This window comes from Desarmillaria tabescens (assembly GCF_030435595.1).
Source record: "Desarmillaria tabescens strain CCBAS 213 chromosome Unknown EV420scaffold_35, whole genome shotgun sequence".
Lineage (NCBI taxonomy): Eukaryota > Fungi > Basidiomycota > Agaricomycetes > Agaricales > Physalacriaceae > Desarmillaria > Desarmillaria tabescens.
The window spans coordinates 475,376-491,233 of record NW_026848334.1 but is presented as its reverse complement, the minus strand read 5'-3'; the positions used below and the strand labels follow the sequence as shown (position 1 = coordinate 491,233).

Here is a 15,858-nt window from a genome sequence, read left to right as displayed (position 1 = left end):
ATCACGTTTCTTATCGCTGTACCAGATGCTTACGATACGGCCAACTTCTACTTCTTCTGTCACTTCGGAGCTATCTCTGGGTCGTTCTGGTGCTGTTTCTGTTTCTCCGTTTAATTGTTTACTACTCAAATAGCGATCACTGGAGATGAGCGGTACCACGAATATATCAAGCATTGTACATCCCATTTGACAGTCTACAGAGCGCCATCCGCTGTGTGCTGAGTATGCAATTCAAAGCGGATATGCTCGACTGTTTTCCCGGGTTGAAGGGCGCCGCTATCACCTTTGTGGGTACTAGCCACTTGACACCAACTCGAGTATCAATATAGGAAATTTCGGGGGATAACATATTTTCAACCCGCAGTTTCGTTCTTGCCTTTCGTATACCTCAGCCTTTGAAATGGATACTATTCTCATGCGAGAACACAACACCTTGCAGGCAACTCGAATGGTCCTTAGCGTATTGGTGGGAAATGGCGACGCCCTTCCGTCGTTGTCATGATCCCGCACAAGTTATGTTCCGCAGCAGGTTCACCGTGACCTCGATAAAGACTCTAATCAGAGGACAAATCATAGGTACTCCAATCTGAATCAGTAACCACATGAATCGAACTTTCTTTATTGTTTGGGAAGGCTGTACTGCATGCAGCGATATCCGAAACGATTCCAAGATTACCTTGATCGTCGACCATGAACATGATGTGATGCTTATGCCATAACCCCGTCAATATGATGGACAACGACAGCTATCGCTACTTTCTTCTACTGCACAAGAATCAACATATATTTTCATGCCATCCTTACTTCGTCCGTGATTCCAATACATACATCAAATTCATCCACCCGATTCCATACCCACCTAGTTCAATGGAATTTATGGGATAGAGCCTCAGAGACATCGACACCGCGTAGCACTTCTGACTCTTACTGCTGCGACGATGGAGATGGCGACGGAAGCTTCAGACTTTATGCTGACCACTTAAAACCACAACAGCATATCGATTGCATTACTTCATCTCATCACGCGGGATTCGCATCTTTTCCCATGACATCCTTGCTTCTTCCATACATAAATCCCGTGTTCATTCACAGATAACCATGCCCGTCTAGCTCAACGGGGTAGAGCATCAGAGACATAAACGGATTCTCTCCCCGTGGGGAGACCGGTTGCTGTTGAAGAGCTGGTCTTCCCACGGAGGGAGAATGTCTCTTCTGAGGATGCGAGTTCGAGGCTCGCGACGGGCGCAGGAACCTTTTTCAACGTCATTGTATAAATTAAGTTATATATCTGCAAATAGCTTTTGGGACACCTTCAAGCGCATCTTCAATCATACAATATTATAATGTCATCCCGTCCACAGCCATCTACATTCATCTCTCGGGTTTCAAGGGCAATATAGCTAGGCTTCCCGAGACTCTGCTTCCCCCCAAGTATGCTATTGATGAACTTGTTCTTCCGGGAGTACTATGCACTGCATTCCTATCACTGTAGGGAACACGTCGAACACTTATATGTTCTTTTCGTCATGATCAATCGCCCGAGTGTGTAGAGATATCGGGTTCTCATGGCCAGACAAGGACGAGTCCGAGTCCGGTCAAGATGCCTCTCTATACCAACTTCTCGAGATTCGAGAAGTTAGCTGTAGGTAAGCCCCTTTCCTATGCAACTTGTCTAAGTACGTCTGATGTCAATAAATTGTAGCACATTCATTTGTGGCTGTTCCTTCTAGTTCGATAAGGTTTTTTGTATTCCTTGTGAAAAACCTGTCGTGGCACCAAAGTTTGCGCTTCCACATGTGTAGTAACTACCAACAATTATCCAAGAAAAGACCCTATTAAAATATGTAAATTGAGTTCAACCTACGCCGCCTGGATGCCAGCATCAGCACGCATCATATCCCAGTCTCGGATATTTAGCATTCTGGTTTCTCAATTAGTGTCAAGACCCGTTCTCCCGTTGTTGCGCAGATACCAACATGATGTGCGTCAAATACAAACCCAAACATAGTGCAGCCTTAATCTGGTTCCAGGTCCAAAAATAATGTCGATATTCATAATACTAGACCGCGAAACAGACTATCATCGAAGTCGCCGTAAGAGCAGCGGCAATTAACCTGGACATCGCCTCTCTCATTCAACGCCGTAAACTGTTTCCCGATAGTCTGTGTCATCCCGTCGCTCGTAAACCCACTTGGGTAAGAATAGATTAACTCTATCTTCAGATGACGGAATCGCGGAAAAAGGGGACTTGAAAGAGATTCATCCAACACCTTCCATAGGCTATGAGTGGCGAAGGTCATGGAGTTTTCCTTTGGATAAAGGCGCAAGGTGAGCTCCTCGAGAGAGAGTTGCTCGTCGAGGACGCATCTCCCGATCCCCTGCTCGAATTCATCCATATCCGTGTATCGAAAGTTTGGCGGTAGGAAGGTCGTGATGGAAAGACTGGGAAGATTTAGGAGGTTGAAATCAAAGATATCGAGGATATCACAAAATTTTACTGTTTATCGACGGGATTGTCAGTATACTGCGAGGTGAACAGACTAGAAATTGCGCATACTCTGGGTATTGTAAATTAAATGAAGATTATCGAGTGTTTCGAGTGAGTCGTTCAAGATCGTTTTTGCCCTCAGGATGTCGTCTCGGTTCCATAAACTAACGCCGCACCGGCGCAAAGAGTGGGAAGCGACAATATCTCCCTGATCAACCAGCTCCCGAAACGAAGCCATTCGCGTGTAGCTGGACGCGTGGAAGTGAAATGTCTCCAGACGTCTGGAGCTCTCGCATTGACGTCCCTGAGCTCCTTTCATGTTTTCTTGATAATCCAAATCCTTAATCGCGAGGAAGCAAAGGTTAGGAAACGCAGTAATGAAGTCGAGAAATGCCGCAGAGTCCTGGAATGTGACATCTGTGAATCGGAGTGATATGATGGTATTTGCATGACATCTCAATGCACTGAGAACTGCATTTCCTTGAAACCCAGAGGACAGTTTGACATGTCGGAGATTGCACATAGCTGCGAGAAGAGTGTATAGGATCTCCTCTTCAGCGTCGTACGCATTCCCCGAACTCAATGCAATGGAGAAGATCATAGGCAAGATTTCGGGAGAAGGTTTGAAGACGCGATGGAATGTATACCACGAGCGATGTCCTTCGGAAGTCAAGGCGATAGAAGAAAAGAGGTGCTTTCTACATCGGTAGAGAAAAGAACGGCAAACAAGGGAGCAGCAGGATAGATTGCTGTGACGGTAGTAGGGGGAGGGGGAGCTGTCTTGCACCTCATCGATGATCGCGTCAATGATCTCCTGAGGGATAAACGCCATTGGACGTAAATGCCTGAAAGCGCAGATGCACTAGAACATCAGAAATTTGGTAAGGTCCGAGAGTGAGGGAGTACCCAGTGAGGACTTGAGGCTGAATACTCAGCAGATGTTCGACTCAAAGCCTCGGCGGTAAGAGGGGATTTGAATCAACGACTGCCAAAGATTTGGAAGCCTTATAAAAGACGAGCCATGCCAAATGAGGCAGCCTGTGAACATTCCTGCTTAGTAGTGCTTAGCGCTCGCCCATCTGAACTCCGGAAGGGGGGAAATGAAACGTAGACAGGTTAGCATCTTCCGAAGAATCCGAAGTAATGAAAGGTAGGCATTAAATACTCATCAAGTAAAGACAATTGAGGATCCTTATCAATCAACGTAAAAATCGGAAACAGTTCAACTTCAGTAGATGGCAATCAATAAATTATAAGCACGTCAGGTACCGGCAGGGGGGGATCAATTTGAATTATTATTCTATTCTCATTAATATCAATCGAGCTTTACTTCAAGTCGAAGTCAACCGTGATTTATAAATACTAAACGAATTGCTTAAAGGCTTCAAAACACTGCAGAATGATGCGCCGATTCTCCAAAGGTCGCATTCCGTTTGCCAAAAACTTGGCGATATCCGGAACTGGAGGGATTAGCTTGTGAACAACGGTTTGCTGGGAGGGAAACTGGGCAGTCATAATAGATTGGAGGAGGTCAGCCGTGATGGGAAACTTGTAGAAGGTCGGAGTAGTTCCCATCAAAGTGATCGCTGTGAATACTTTGGCCTCCATGGCCGGGAGTCCTACCAGCCTGCGATGCCTGTTATTCTCATAAAACGCCGCAATTGCCCCTGCGATGAGCTGGGGCTCTGGATCGTAGGCAGACATGTGATACTTGAAAACCGTTGAGAGTTGTGATTGCTTTCTTGATCACACTGTTCGACATGCCTTGTCTTGCTGTACAAGGAGATACCCATCGTTATCCAGAACACAGATGTCCGGCTGAGCATCAACACGCATGCCACACATTATGAAGCCTATCTCCACCTGTTGATGTATGACACGATCAGGTTCATCATAGCGCAACAAACTAAGGAGATACGAAGCGAAATCATGGACAGCAGATTCCGTTGGTGCACCTGGGGGAAATCGCTCCGTAACATCTTTTAAGTAACAGAAGAAGAGTCGAGCGGATCTCATTATTGGTCCAAGAGGTGTGTCGGGATTGCCAAGAATGATAGGATCTACCGTGGGTGCAGGCGAGTTGGGGTGGCCGAGAAAAGTGGCCACGTCTTCGTCTAGAACATTGATGTTGTAAGCGAGTAGCTCGTTTATCGTCCAGTTGCTCCCAGATTTCGCGGAACGTATGATGTTCGCCATGATGGTTTCAAAGAAGCTGTGTTTGAACTCCGATGAGCTGAGAGCCTGGTATGCTTTCTCCACCATATTTGTGCACGTGATGACTGTGCCGCGGCATACCACGGCGTGCTCTCCAACCAAGTTCCTTTCTTAGCAGCAGTAATTACTGTCAGCCGGGGAGGCACCGTCTGCCCTTTTGGCGCAATTTGTTCTCCATGTTAGGTGACGCGTCTTGCCATAATTTTTCTTATATGTCTGATTAGTCCTTGCACTTCTTCAAATCCGTGAGACGTCCTTGGGCAGCAATCAGGAGATTGCAACGCAAAGTGTTGAACAGCAAGATGGCAGCTACGGCCAAAATCACGGACCTTTCACTATAATTCCTGGTCTTCCTCGTCCAATTTTTCTGACTTCAATCTTTCACCATGCACGTTTCTCCCGAGTCCCAGATTCCAAAATCGTCAGTCTTTTTGACAACTACGCCCATCTAGATGTACTGCTCCCGTTCATTGCTCAGGCAGGCAACTAAAAGGCCATGGGACCTGTCCCCATAGATGTTTCCACTGAATATCTATCAAGTTTCATCGCGACGCCGATGACGACAATGGCCGCAGGCAAAACGCAAGCGCGAAGCGCCCATGCTCCAGCTCCACCCCTTCTATCAGACATCATATAGTTGCACTTTATCTTTCCGGGTGCAAAGGAGACATGACACAGCTCCCGGCTGGCTCAATGGCTCATAGCAGGGTATTTCGTTTCAAGGCATGGTGACTACAGTGTTTTTCCGGGAGCACTGTGTATTACTAACAGTGCGCTCTTCTCGCGTTGGGAGAACTGGACCGTTCGGATACTTATCTGAATGTTCTTCGGCTTCATCAATTGTCCGGGTGTATAGAGGTAAGGAAACGTTAGGATCCTGGGTCGAACGAGACTCAGCCAGTGTTCCTTAACGATGTTTATGCACGGTTCCATCTGTTGGGATCTATCAGTACTAATAGGACCCGCTATCTCACTGAAGGTGAGAGACTATACTACGGCTAATGCCAACAGTTTGTACCCGCATCCATTCGTTGCCCGTTTCCTTCTGGGTTACGACAATGTGTCCTTTTTTTAGAGGACATGGCCTTGACGGAATGTCCGAAAAACAGGTGGATGATTGCTCTTCCGCATGTTAAAGTTAGCAATACACGGAATCTAGTCTTATTTGGCATGTTTGAAGGTTAACGTTCAGGTCTAAGGGCATCATAGCTTGTCTCATCTTGCGTCAAATGTAATCCCGAATGCAACATAGTTTTTATCAGAATACAGCCTCCGAAGAGAGTTGCAAGAATGGCTAGCGTTGAGCCAAAATATATATCAAACCGAATCATTGAAGTCAGATAGAGAGCCGCGGCAACTAATCTGGACGCCGCCCCTCTCATTCAACGCTACAAACTGCCTCCCGATAGTCCGCATCATCCCGTCATTCGTAAGGCCACGATCAGAGTGGATCAACTCGATCGTCAGATGACGAAATTGTGGAAAACGGGGACCAGAAAGCGATGCGTCCAAAAATTTCCATAGGTTATGAGTGGCGCAGTTCTCCTTGGGATAGACGCGCAGAGTGAGCTCCTCGAGTGCGAGCTGTTCATCCAGAACACATCTCGCAACTCCTTGCTCGAATTCGTCTACGTCTGTGTATTGAAAGTTTGGCGGTAGGAAAGTTGTGATAGAAAGGCGCGGGAGATCAAGGAGGTTGAAATCGAAGATATCGAGGATATCGCAAAAGTTTACTATTGGTCATCAGCGTAATGGCAAAGTAAACAGAGTAGTGGGACATACTTTGGGTATTGTAAATCAAATGAAGTTCATCAAGTGCTTTGAATGAGTCATTCAAAATCGTTTTCGCTCTCAAGATGTCATCCCTGTCCCACAAACTAACGCCGCACCGACGCAAAGAGCGGGAAGGAACAATATCTCCCTCATCGACTAGCTCCCGAAATGAAGTCATTCGTGTGTAGCTAGACGCGTGGAAATAGAATGTCTCCAGATTTTTGAGGCTCTCGCGTTGACCTCCCAAAACCTTGTCAAGGGCTCTTTTTTTATAATCCAAATCTTTAATCGCGAGGGTGCGAAGGTTAGGAAACGCAGCAATGAAGTCGAGAAATGCCTCAGAGTCCCAGAATGTAACATCTGTGAACCGGAGCGATATGATGGTATCTGTATGGCATTTCAACGCACTGAGAGCTGCATTTCCTTGAAAACCGGAGGTCAGTTTGACGTGCCGGAGATTGTGCATAGCTGCGAGAAGAGTGTATAGGATCTCCTCTTCGCCATCATGCTCATCTCCCGAACTCAATGTAACGGAGAGGATCATCGACATGATCTCGGGAGAAAGCTTGAAGATACGATCATGGAATTTATTCCACGAGTGTTGCCTGTCGGAGGTCAAAGTGATAGAGGAAAATAGGTGCTTTCTGCATCGAGGTAGGAAAGAATGGCAAACAAGGGAGCAGCAGGATAGATTGCTGTGGCGGTAGGGGGACGAGGAGCTATCCCGCACTTCATCGATGATCGCGTCGATAATTTCTTGAGGGAAAGGCACCATTAAGCAGGTCCTAAGATACCTAAAAATGAAGATAACAATAGAACGTCGGAAGACTGGGATGGCGCACTTGAAGTGGAATTCTCCTGAATGTCGAAAAGCCTTGGTGCTTAGAGAGGATTATGAATCAGCGGTTAGGTTTGAGGCTTGGGAGGCTTATAAAAGGTATGCCAAGCCAGACTAAGCACATGCGGACAAGGTTTCTCAGTGCCCGGCGCTCAGCGCGCCCATCTGAACTCCGGAACAGGAAACGTGAAACATAGAGACTGTATGTATTGGCACCACACCAAGGGATGGATCAAGTACTAAGGAATAAGTACTTACCAATCAAAGTCAGATTTAGCTTGCTTAGTACATGGCAACCAATTGCAAGTATCGCTGTATGCATCCCATAAAAATAAGACTAGTCTTCGGGGTCAGAGTCATCAGCCGATTCCAGATTGATGCCAATGCTATTCCCGTTTTCAGCTACATCCGTTCGTCGCGGACACCTAAGCAGTGACCTTCGACGTCGGTCCAAAAATGACAATTCTAACTCGCAGTGAACCCCATGCCTAAGGATAGTACCCTTCAACCCGTGCCGGAACTTCAGGCCTGCAAGACCACCTCTCATGCGGAGCAGAGGAAGACCAGGGTCTAGGTCATCGCAGGTGAAAGTGACATCCGTCAACGGCTGGTCCTCCATCTCAGTGCAACGCGACTCCAGCATATCAAGCAAAGCATCGAGATCGGTATCGTTGTCGACGTCCATCGAGAAAGTGGTCAACAAAGGGAGGAGGAGAGGGCGGCCTTCTTTGACAGTAAGTTTCTCAAGAATTGTCTCGTGGTCAAGGGGGGCGGATCCAGGAGTACACTCCTGTGTCCAGGACAAGAGGAGTTCCTTCACAGTAGGGACGACCTCAAGAACCTGAACCATGCGCGCGTCAAGAGGGACGGGATCGCGGATAGACAACGTTTCCAGGGGACATTGTGACCGACGGAGGAACTCGGCGACCACTCGAAAACTGAACGTCGTGACAACAAGAGCGTTAAGGAAGGGCAACGTCAGGTACTGGATCAAGTCGAAGCTCGTGAAATCAACCTCCAAACGCTGGATATTCGTAAACACCATCGTGTTGTCCGGGAGGAAACGGTCCTGGATCTCGATGCCCAAAGATAAAGCTTCGAGGTTGGGCGCGCATCGTAAAAGGCGGAAAGGATCGCTATCAACGTCGGAACCTCCAAGGTAGTACATCCGGAGATTAGGTCGCAGAATGTCCTGGTCTGCAGGGCCATCCCAAATTTCTGCTGCGAGAGTCTCTTGCCGACAAAAAGCTTCGTCTCCCTCTGCAGGGGCGCTTTTACGTCTGAGCAGTGCTACGTTCCACATGAAGATATCCCAACGATGGTTCTCAGCGGCAAGCATCCGCATCATATCCTCATATTGAGGTATGATGGCTTCACCCTGGATATTGCCAACAATCCGGAGGGTTTTATTTCCCGAACGCTTCAACCAGAGCTTCAAAACATTAAGCCGGGTGCGACACTCGGTCGCAGTCAGCTCATCAACGGTGAGGTCCGACCAAATTTGAGGCAGGGATAGCGATACGCCACGCCACAGGTAGGAGACACGACTGTAACTCCAAGGCCCGCAGTTTGTGTCGTGGACAATCGGGTACTCTTCAAGTTGACGCCATCCTGGACGAGCGTGAAGGAGAATTTCGGCAATGATCTCTGCGGGAAAGCGGCGGATGGCGGACGTGATGGGTCGGTGGCACTTGATGAACTCCTGTATACCACGAATCTCAGCGTGCTCTTCTTCTCCCAGTGTAGCCTCCTCATGGGCAATCGGCTGCCTCATAAGTATATCTAGGTCTTCGTCGTCGACTTCCAATTGTTGCTTGAACGCGTCCAAAGATTCCAGGGCTTGGGCTAGAACATGGCGGATTTCGACGAGTTGGTAGTCGAGAGGAGCATCGTTCGAAGACGCGAGATGTCTATAGGCCTCAGAGACATTACGACGTTGAACGGCAGACGACATGATGGCAAAAGGGTGAGGGTCACAGGACGACGACGTGAATGGTTTTATTCAAAGTCTAGACAATGGCGCTAAGATTGGTTCTCTGCCACAATTGCAACAAGCGGTCCAAAAGCGGCCACCTACTAATTGAATAAATCGAATGCCGCCCATTCTGGTATAATCCGGCCCTTTTGGTCAACATCGACCCAACCCATCAATTGCCTATCGATAAGACCATAGTTATCGACGTGTCCGAAAGCTTTCTCCCAGCCAAGTGCCACGGCAGATAATTTGCATACCGCAGAACTACATGAAGGTCCATCAGCAATAAGATTACATTCAACAAAACGCGATGACTGCCACACCTTACTGTACAAACAACAGCATCAGGACCCTCCCGACTCCAGGCCCCACTGAGGAATGCAAAGTCCACAATCATGCCTCGCGTAGCACTTACTCTTGTCTCCAAATCGTACTTGTCAAAGTCCCGTTGGAAATACTCTCCCGGGCTGACCAGGCTTTTCAGCTCTGCATTTGCACTCCGTGAAAGCGAATAAACGGGAGATAATAAGCTAGACATCTCCTCCATCATCGCCGGTGAATCCGATGCAAGGTATACAAGGAAAGGGTGGTCACTACGCTGCAGTCTGCTAGCGGCATCGTCCAGCGCGTCGACGAAGTCTTTGGTTGGGACATAGCTCCCATGATACGAATACGAAGAAGGTTTGCGATCTCCACGCCGGAGGTGCGCAGAGAGATACGTGGATGATAAAGCAGCGACCTCTTCTCGCGCAGAGTTGATGAGTCGAGCATTTTCAGTATTGGGTATTATTGTATTACGCAGAGATCCAGCAGCGAAGTCATAGATAGGTTTAAGACGGTTGGTGCTATGTGCATATCTAACGTCAAACATTAGTTAGCTCACCAGGAAGAGAGACATAGTACCACTTACCCATCTTCATAATGTTCATAATACATGTGTCCGAAATGAAACTTCGCAGTTCGCGAAGTGATAATCTAGAAGTCTACGTAAGAACCGCTTTTTCCTGTGCGTGAGAAGGATATTTACCCAATGTCTGTGAGTATGAATGAGATATTGCAAATAAGGAAGGAAAACGAAGCACACCTTGCATGTCTAGGGCAAGCAACATATTCTACAGGGCCCTCGTAAGCCAAAAAGCTTGCGGTAGCTGTTCAAACCAACCTTGTGGTGGTGGAGGTTTACAGCCAGGCTCTGGGCCAGGCTGCGTCTCTCTGACGTCTTCAAAATGGTCAATCCATCTGCAAGATGTTTTGAGAGGATGACCAGTAGAGAACCGCAAGACAAACCTTCCTCTATTCCAGTAGGTATCGTCAACGAAAAATGTCCTATTCCGCTGGCGGTAGGTGAGTATATGTGCCCAAAAAAAATCGAAGAAAGCATACCTCCCGCGCTAGTGCGGCTGCCTGTGCTATCAACGCTAAATCCGCCAGCAGTCCCACCTTCCCATCCAGCATATACGTGATGGTGCTCGAGCATACATCCTTGTCGTTGCCGTGCACGACATCCATCACTCCCTCCGCACTCGGCTCCCAAAACTTTGTAGACGGCATAAATCCACCGGGATGCATCTTGTAACATTCAACGAGATAATCGTGAGTACTGAGCGGAAAACTGGTGTAGTTTTCGTAGGAGATGATGAGTGAAGAATTGAGGTTGTCGTTTGTCTCAGTCGAGACCGGTACCTGCTCAAAGGACGGTACTGGAACTCCCAAATACCATTCCAGCGTTCCTGGATGCCAATACGCGACGACCATGAGGAAGAAAAGGAATCCTGCGGTGACCGAGAGGAACACAATTGGTAGCTTTGAGACGGCCGCCGTCGCCCGTACTCTTCCGCCTTTGGGCTCATCCATATCTGAGCTATCAGCCGACAATAGAGGTGCAGTCGACGACTGTGGATCATCCTCGTCGCCATGCACCTCTTGCGGCTCGACCTGGGACCCTTCTTCAGTCCGTCCAGAACGATATTGGGGTGTCCGTGGTGTCAGCGACATCGCCGCATCTGTGAAAGAGTTCGCAGAAGAAATAGAAATATTTTTCACCGACCGAGACCGTGGCATGGTACCTACGTCGTCGTTGGCCAGCAACGACACTAAACAAAGAAGGAAAGTAGAAGTAACCCTAACCTAACCCTATGTATCCGTTTCACTTCAGCGCGTTCGAGTCTCCATGATGACCGAATTTTTGACCCTGACTGCCCTTATTATAACCAATACATTTTTACGTTGTAATATTATAAAAGCAATGGGGGACGACTGAAATAGTTCACCCGGTGTACATTGTACGCAATTGCAATGCATCGGGAGGGATACGCAGCATAACTGATCCCACGGTTGATGTATATGCACGTACGTACTCCTCTCCATCGTTTCACTCTTGTGTATATCTAATATCACGTCTCCCACTACAACGAAACGTCATGCGCAAAGACAAACACTCACTCTTCCGTGCACGTACCTTCGTCATGACCCATTCAGGAATACCTATGGCTTCTGCACCTTTGGCAGACAGTCCACAGCAATCTACTTGACCCTTCCCCAATAAGAGTTCTTCGTCGACCTATGGCAAGGCAATATTGTATAACTGATATGAATGTCAGGTAAGAAAGACCTCACCTCAAAGCCCAGATGCTTGTATATATCCCGACTCTTCGAGCTCGAAGCTTCTAAATGGATGGGTTTGTGGTTGGCACGAGAAAAACAGTCCTTTAGGAGGACTGAAGATACGCCTATTCAATGCGTCAAGGATTTATCAAGGGAAAAAATCAAACTTTCAGAAATCATACCTTTTCCTTGCCAGTCAGGATCTACCGCGATTGCAAGCAGATGCCAGGAATCCAGCCGGTCCAAATTCCGCGCCTTGAAGGCTTTCGAAAGTGCTTTCTCAACAGGGGGAACGAAATCAAGAAGAATGCGCTAGAAAACGAAACCAAGTGAGTGTTAATCTCCGGTCGACCGGGTGAGATACCTTGAGGCCTCGAAATCCCCAGCCCCTCAGCACGGACCATACACCAGCCTTCAGCAGCTTGCCCAACGGCATGTCAAACGTCTGCCCGGGCTGAAGACATACTGTTACCCCAACGACTTTCTCTCCCCCCATCATCTTGCGGCACCACCGCGAGGGTAATAACACCACCTACCAACATCGCCACTGTCACCAAATACTTCTGAAAGTGTTGGAGGTTCCTTATTGTTCGCTGCACTCCGGGAACTGGGGAATCAATGCTGGTGGCCGCGGTTTTGCTTCTTAACACAGCCGCACCAGTTAAGGGCATGATCGTTCAGGAAAGCTCGTGTCAGAACGTTTATCGCTGCTTCCTGGTCTTCTTCGGTAGCGACGCGTATCGTAGCTGAAGGTGTCGTCTGCATCAAGGACATTGCTCGAGTGACGAAGGTAACAACAACGGCATTATAAAATGGCAACATAAATAGTTTAGAACTGATGACAGTCGTGGATCACATCATAGCGGCCGCGGGCCGTGGGTCGAGGCATGCTCGCGTCTCCTCTATTAACAAATTCAAATTCACATGGTCAAGCTTTGCAACCTTTGAAACCAATGATACATTCACTGACAGTTTGCAGCTGCATTCATTTATCGGGGATCTTTTGCGGTCTTGTCAGTATGGATCGAGGAAACATCAGGCTAAGAAGGGATATAAGTTCAAGGCAGATCTTATTATGCCGAAAGGGTTACGCACGTCCGAGGTTCGATCTTAAAAATCTAACGCCTGACAGGCTATTCTTGCCATGACCATGAAGTATATGTTCTCAGCTTTGCTCACCAAGTTTCCGAACTTTCTAATTGACTTTTGCTTCAGATTTCCGTCAATATTTTAGTCTTGAGAACACGATCTGCCTTCGATTTTGGAACTGAAACTGGGAACTGAAAACATGTTCAGCGACAGGGGGAATGCCAGGATGTGCAGCTACGCGCCATTTTTGTTTTCCGTTATATGCCAACGACAGAGATCATAAGAAGCCCTGGATGTCCAATTGCTTCTGTACGAACCCACGCATGATATATTGAATCGTCAAGCGGAATGTCATGCTGGGCCACCTTGTAGCATTCAACGAGGTAGTCATGAGTACTGAGCGGAGAACTGGTGTGTTTTCGTAGGAGATGATAAGTGAAGAATTGAGGTCGCCGTTGATCCCAGTCGAGACCGGTACCTGCTCAAAGGACGGCACGGGAACTCTCAAATACCATTCCAGCGTTCCTGGATGCCAATACGTGACGACCATAAGGAAGAAAAGGAATCCTGCAGTGACCGAGATGAACACGATTGGTAGTTTTGAGACGGCCACTGTCGCCCGTACTCTTCCGCCTTTGGGCTCATCCATATCTGAGCTACCAGCCGACAATAAAGGCGCAGTCGACAACTGTGGGTTATCCTCGTCGCCATGCATCCCTTGCAGCTCGTCCAGAATGATATCGGGGTGTCCGCGGTGTCAACGACATTGCCGCATCTGTGAGAGTTCGCGGAAGAAATGGATATATTTTTCACCGACCGAGACAGTGGCACGGTACCGTCGGCATTGTTGTCGTCGTTGGCCTGCAACGACACTGGAGCAAGTAAAGGAGAGAAGAGTAACCCTAACCTAAGCCTATGTATCTGTTTCACTCAGTGCGCACTCGTTCGAGTCCCCATAATGACCGGACGTTTGACCCTTCTAGTCGTCAAAATAGTAGTTTTCCTTACTGCCTTTGTTATAATAAATACATTTCTACGCTGTAATAACAGTGATGGGGGACGACTGAGATGGCTGACCCGGGGTGCGCAACTGCAATGAACAAGCAGTGAATCAGGAAGGAATCCGAAGGATATGTACCGTAACTGATTCCATGGAGGATATATGTACGTACGTCCTTTCAATTATTCTTTTTTGTGTACAGCCAACATCACGTTTCCCACTGCAGCCAAAAGTCAGGCGCAAAGACAGGCACTTGCTCTTCTATGCACATACCTTCGTCATGATCCATTCAGAGATACCTGTCGCTTCGGCACCTTTGGCAGACACCCCGTGGCAATCTACTTGACCCTTCCCAAATAGACATTCTTCGTCGACCTATGGCAAGATATGTTGTATAACTGATATGAATGTCAGGTAAGAAAGACCCTACTTCAAAACCCAGATGCTTGTATACATCCCGACTTTTTGAGCTTGAAGCTTCCAAATGAATGGGTTTATGGTTGGCACGAGAAAAGCAGTCCTTCAGGAGGAGTGAAGATACGCCTTATTCAATGCACCAAGATTAAGCAAGGGCAAACTATCAAACATCCAGAAATCATACCTTTTCCTTGCCAGTCAGGGTCTACCACGATCTCAAGCAGATACCAAGAATCAAGCCGGTCCAGATTCCGCGCCTTGAAGGCTTTCGAAAGTGCTTTCTCAACAGGGGGAACGAAGTCAAGAACAAAGCGCTAGACGATGGAACGAGGTGAGTATTGGTCTCCAGTCGGCAGTACATGGGTGAGATACCTTGAGGCCTCGAAATCCCCAGCCTCTCAGCACGGACTATATACCAGCCTTCAGTAGTTTGCCCGATGTTACGTTAAGCGTCTGCCCGGGTTGAAGACATACTGTTACCCCAACGACTTTCTCTCCTCCGTCTCTTTGCGGCACTACAGCGAGGGTAATAACCCCGCCTATCAACATCACCACTGTTACCAAACACTTCTGAAAGCGCTGGAGGTCCCTTATTGTCCGCTGCACTCCAGGAATTGGGGAATCGATGTCGATGACCGCGTTTTGTTTCTTAACACAGCCCCACCAGTTCATGGCATGATCGTTCAGGAAAGCTCGTGTCAGGACATTTATCGCTGCTTCCCGGTCTTCGTTGGTGGCGACGCGTATCGTAGCTGAAGGTGTCGTCTGCACCAAGGACATTGCTTGAATGTCGAAGGTAACAATAAGGGCATTATAAAATGGGCAACGTATTGCGTTTAGGACTGATGACAGTCGTGGATCACATTATAGCCGCGGGCCGTGGGTAAACTCCGGTCGAGGCATGCACACGTCTCCCTCTATTAACAAATTCATATGGTCAAGCTTTGCAATCTTTGAAACCAACGATATATTCACTGACGGTCTGCAGCTGCATCTATTTATCGAAGATCTTTCACGGTCTGGTCAGTATGGATCGAGGAAACATCAGGCTAAGAAGGGATATAAGTTCAAGGTAAACCTTACTATGTCGAAACAGTTACCCACGTCCGAGCCTCGGGATCGATCTTGAAAATCTAATGCCTGCAAAGACCGCTCAGCAAACTCTGCGTAAAGCTTACAAGCTATTCTCACCATGAAGTATATGCTCTCAGCTTTGCTCACCCAGTCTGAGCTTTCCAATTGACTTTCGCTTCAGATTTCTGTCAATATTTAAGTCTTGAGAACACGATTCGCCTTAGATTTTGGAATTGAAACTGGGAAACGAAAACATGTCCAGCGAAAGTGGAAAAGCCTGAATGTGCAACTACGCACCATTCTTGTTTTCCGTTATATACCAACGAGAGATCATAAGAATCCCTTGACGTCCAGTTGCCTGTACGGACCCATGCATGATATATTAT

The 15,858-nt window shown here is 47.7% G+C and overlaps 7 protein-coding genes and 1 pseudogene across 8 annotated transcripts; 1 reads left to right on the top strand and 7 right to left on the bottom strand.

The window, feature by feature from the left end:
* Positions 1-1,100: 1,100 nt before the first annotated feature.
* Positions 1,101-1,245, top strand: EV420DRAFT_t197 (annotated as a pseudogene). Its single transcript has one exon. The product of its transcript is annotated as a tRNA-OTHER (tRNA).
* Positions 1,246-1,766: 521 nt separating this feature from the next.
* On the bottom strand, positions 1,767-3,648 carry EV420DRAFT_1562538 (uncharacterized protein). Its single transcript, XM_060473900.1, has 3 exons — positions 3,395-3,648; positions 2,558-3,333; positions 1,767-2,497 (listed from the first exon to the last, which is right to left on the bottom strand). Exons 2-3 carry the CDS (start codon positions 3,318-3,320, stop codon positions 2,052-2,054), a joined length of 1,209 nt encoding a protein of 402 aa, XP_060327456.1. The 5' UTR covers positions 3,321-3,333; positions 3,395-3,648; the 3' UTR covers positions 1,767-2,051.
* A 202-nt stretch (positions 3,649-3,850) lies between these two features.
* EV420DRAFT_1630611 (uncharacterized protein) lies at positions 3,851-4,696 on the bottom strand (the record flags this gene model as incomplete). Its single annotated transcript, XM_060476120.1, has 2 exons — positions 4,278-4,696; positions 3,851-4,229 (listed from the first exon to the last, which is right to left on the bottom strand). Exons 1-2 carry the CDS (start codon positions 4,682-4,684, stop codon positions 3,851-3,853), a joined length of 786 nt encoding a protein of 261 aa, XP_060327455.1. The 5' UTR covers positions 4,685-4,696.
* Positions 4,697-5,827: 1,131 nt separating this feature from the next.
* On the bottom strand, positions 5,828-7,495 carry EV420DRAFT_741427 (uncharacterized protein). The gene is made up of 2 exons (XM_060483297.1): positions 6,485-7,495; positions 5,828-6,435 (listed from the first exon to the last, which is right to left on the bottom strand). The coding sequence occupies exons 1-2, from the start codon at positions 7,248-7,250 to the stop codon at positions 6,020-6,022; spliced, it is 1,182 nt and encodes a 393-aa protein (XP_060327454.1). The 5' UTR covers positions 7,251-7,495; the 3' UTR covers positions 5,828-6,019.
* Position 7,496: 1 nt separating this feature from the next.
* EV420DRAFT_741481 (uncharacterized protein) lies at positions 7,497-9,730 on the bottom strand. Its single transcript, XM_060483298.1, has 2 exons — positions 9,612-9,730; positions 7,497-9,552 (listed from the first exon to the last, which is right to left on the bottom strand). The coding sequence occupies exon 2, from the start codon at positions 9,265-9,267 to the stop codon at positions 7,651-7,653; it is 1,617 nt and encodes a 538-aa protein (XP_060327453.1). The 5' UTR covers positions 9,268-9,552; positions 9,612-9,730; the 3' UTR covers positions 7,497-7,650.
* Positions 9,390-11,349, bottom strand: EV420DRAFT_1705247 (uncharacterized protein; the record flags this gene model as incomplete). The annotated part of the gene is made up of 8 exons (XM_060479539.1): positions 9,390-9,552; positions 9,612-10,145; positions 10,199-10,263; positions 10,316-10,322; positions 10,373-10,400; positions 10,451-10,527; positions 10,576-10,622; positions 10,672-11,349. 8 exons carry the CDS (start codon positions 11,347-11,349, stop codon positions 9,390-9,392), a joined length of 1,599 nt encoding a protein of 532 aa, XP_060327452.1.
* A 254-nt stretch (positions 11,350-11,603) lies between these two features.
* On the bottom strand, positions 11,604-12,602 carry EV420DRAFT_741197 (uncharacterized protein). Its single transcript, XM_060483296.1, has 4 exons — positions 12,257-12,602; positions 12,075-12,204; positions 11,905-12,017; positions 11,604-11,848 (listed from the first exon to the last, which is right to left on the bottom strand). The coding sequence occupies exons 1-4, from the start codon at positions 12,389-12,391 to the stop codon at positions 11,660-11,662; spliced, it is 567 nt and encodes a 188-aa protein (XP_060327451.1). The 5' UTR covers positions 12,392-12,602; the 3' UTR covers positions 11,604-11,659.
* Positions 12,603-14,189: 1,587 nt separating this feature from the next.
* On the bottom strand, positions 14,190-15,178 carry EV420DRAFT_1646498 (uncharacterized protein; the record flags this gene model as incomplete). The annotated part of the gene is made up of 6 exons (XM_060477924.1): positions 14,190-14,201; positions 14,255-14,356; positions 14,412-14,524; positions 14,583-14,712; positions 14,771-14,806; positions 14,873-15,178. The coding sequence occupies 6 exons, from the start codon at positions 15,176-15,178 to the stop codon at positions 14,190-14,192; spliced, it is 699 nt and encodes a 232-aa protein (XP_060327450.1).
* Positions 15,179-15,858: the final 680 nt, after the last annotated feature.

Excerpts from the sequence above, each read along its gene's own strand:
- EV420DRAFT_741481 (XM_060483298.1), bottom strand. The coding sequence starts at position 9,267 with ATGTCGTCTGCCGTTCAACGTCGTAATGTCTCTGAGGCCTATAGACAT.
- EV420DRAFT_741427 (XM_060483297.1), bottom strand. The coding sequence starts at position 7,250 with ATGGTGCCTTTCCCTCAAGAAATTATCGACGCGATCATCGATGAAGTG. Across the intron at positions 6,436-6,484 it reads TTTGATTTACAATACCCAAA|TAAACTTTTGCGATATCCTC; the intron begins GTATGTCCCACT and ends GATGACCAATAG.
- EV420DRAFT_741197 (XM_060483296.1), bottom strand. The coding sequence starts at position 12,391 with ATGATGGGGGGAGAGAAAGTCGTTGGGGTAACAGTATGTCTTCAGCCC. Across the intron at positions 12,205-12,256 it reads GGGGATTTCGAGGCCTCAAG|CGCATTCTTCTTGATTTCGT; the intron begins GTATCTCACCCG and ends TTCGTTTTCTAG. Across the intron at positions 12,018-12,074 it reads TCCTGACTGGCAAGGAAAAG|GCGTATCTTCAGTCCTCCTA; the intron begins GTATGATTTCTG and ends CGCATTGAATAG.
- EV420DRAFT_1562538 (XM_060473900.1), bottom strand. The coding sequence starts at position 3,320 with ATGGCGTTTATCCCTCAGGAGATCATTGACGCGATCATCGATGAGGTG. Across the intron at positions 2,498-2,557 it reads TTTAATTTACAATACCCAGA|TAAAATTTTGTGATATCCTC; the intron begins GTATGCGCAATT and ends GTCGATAAACAG.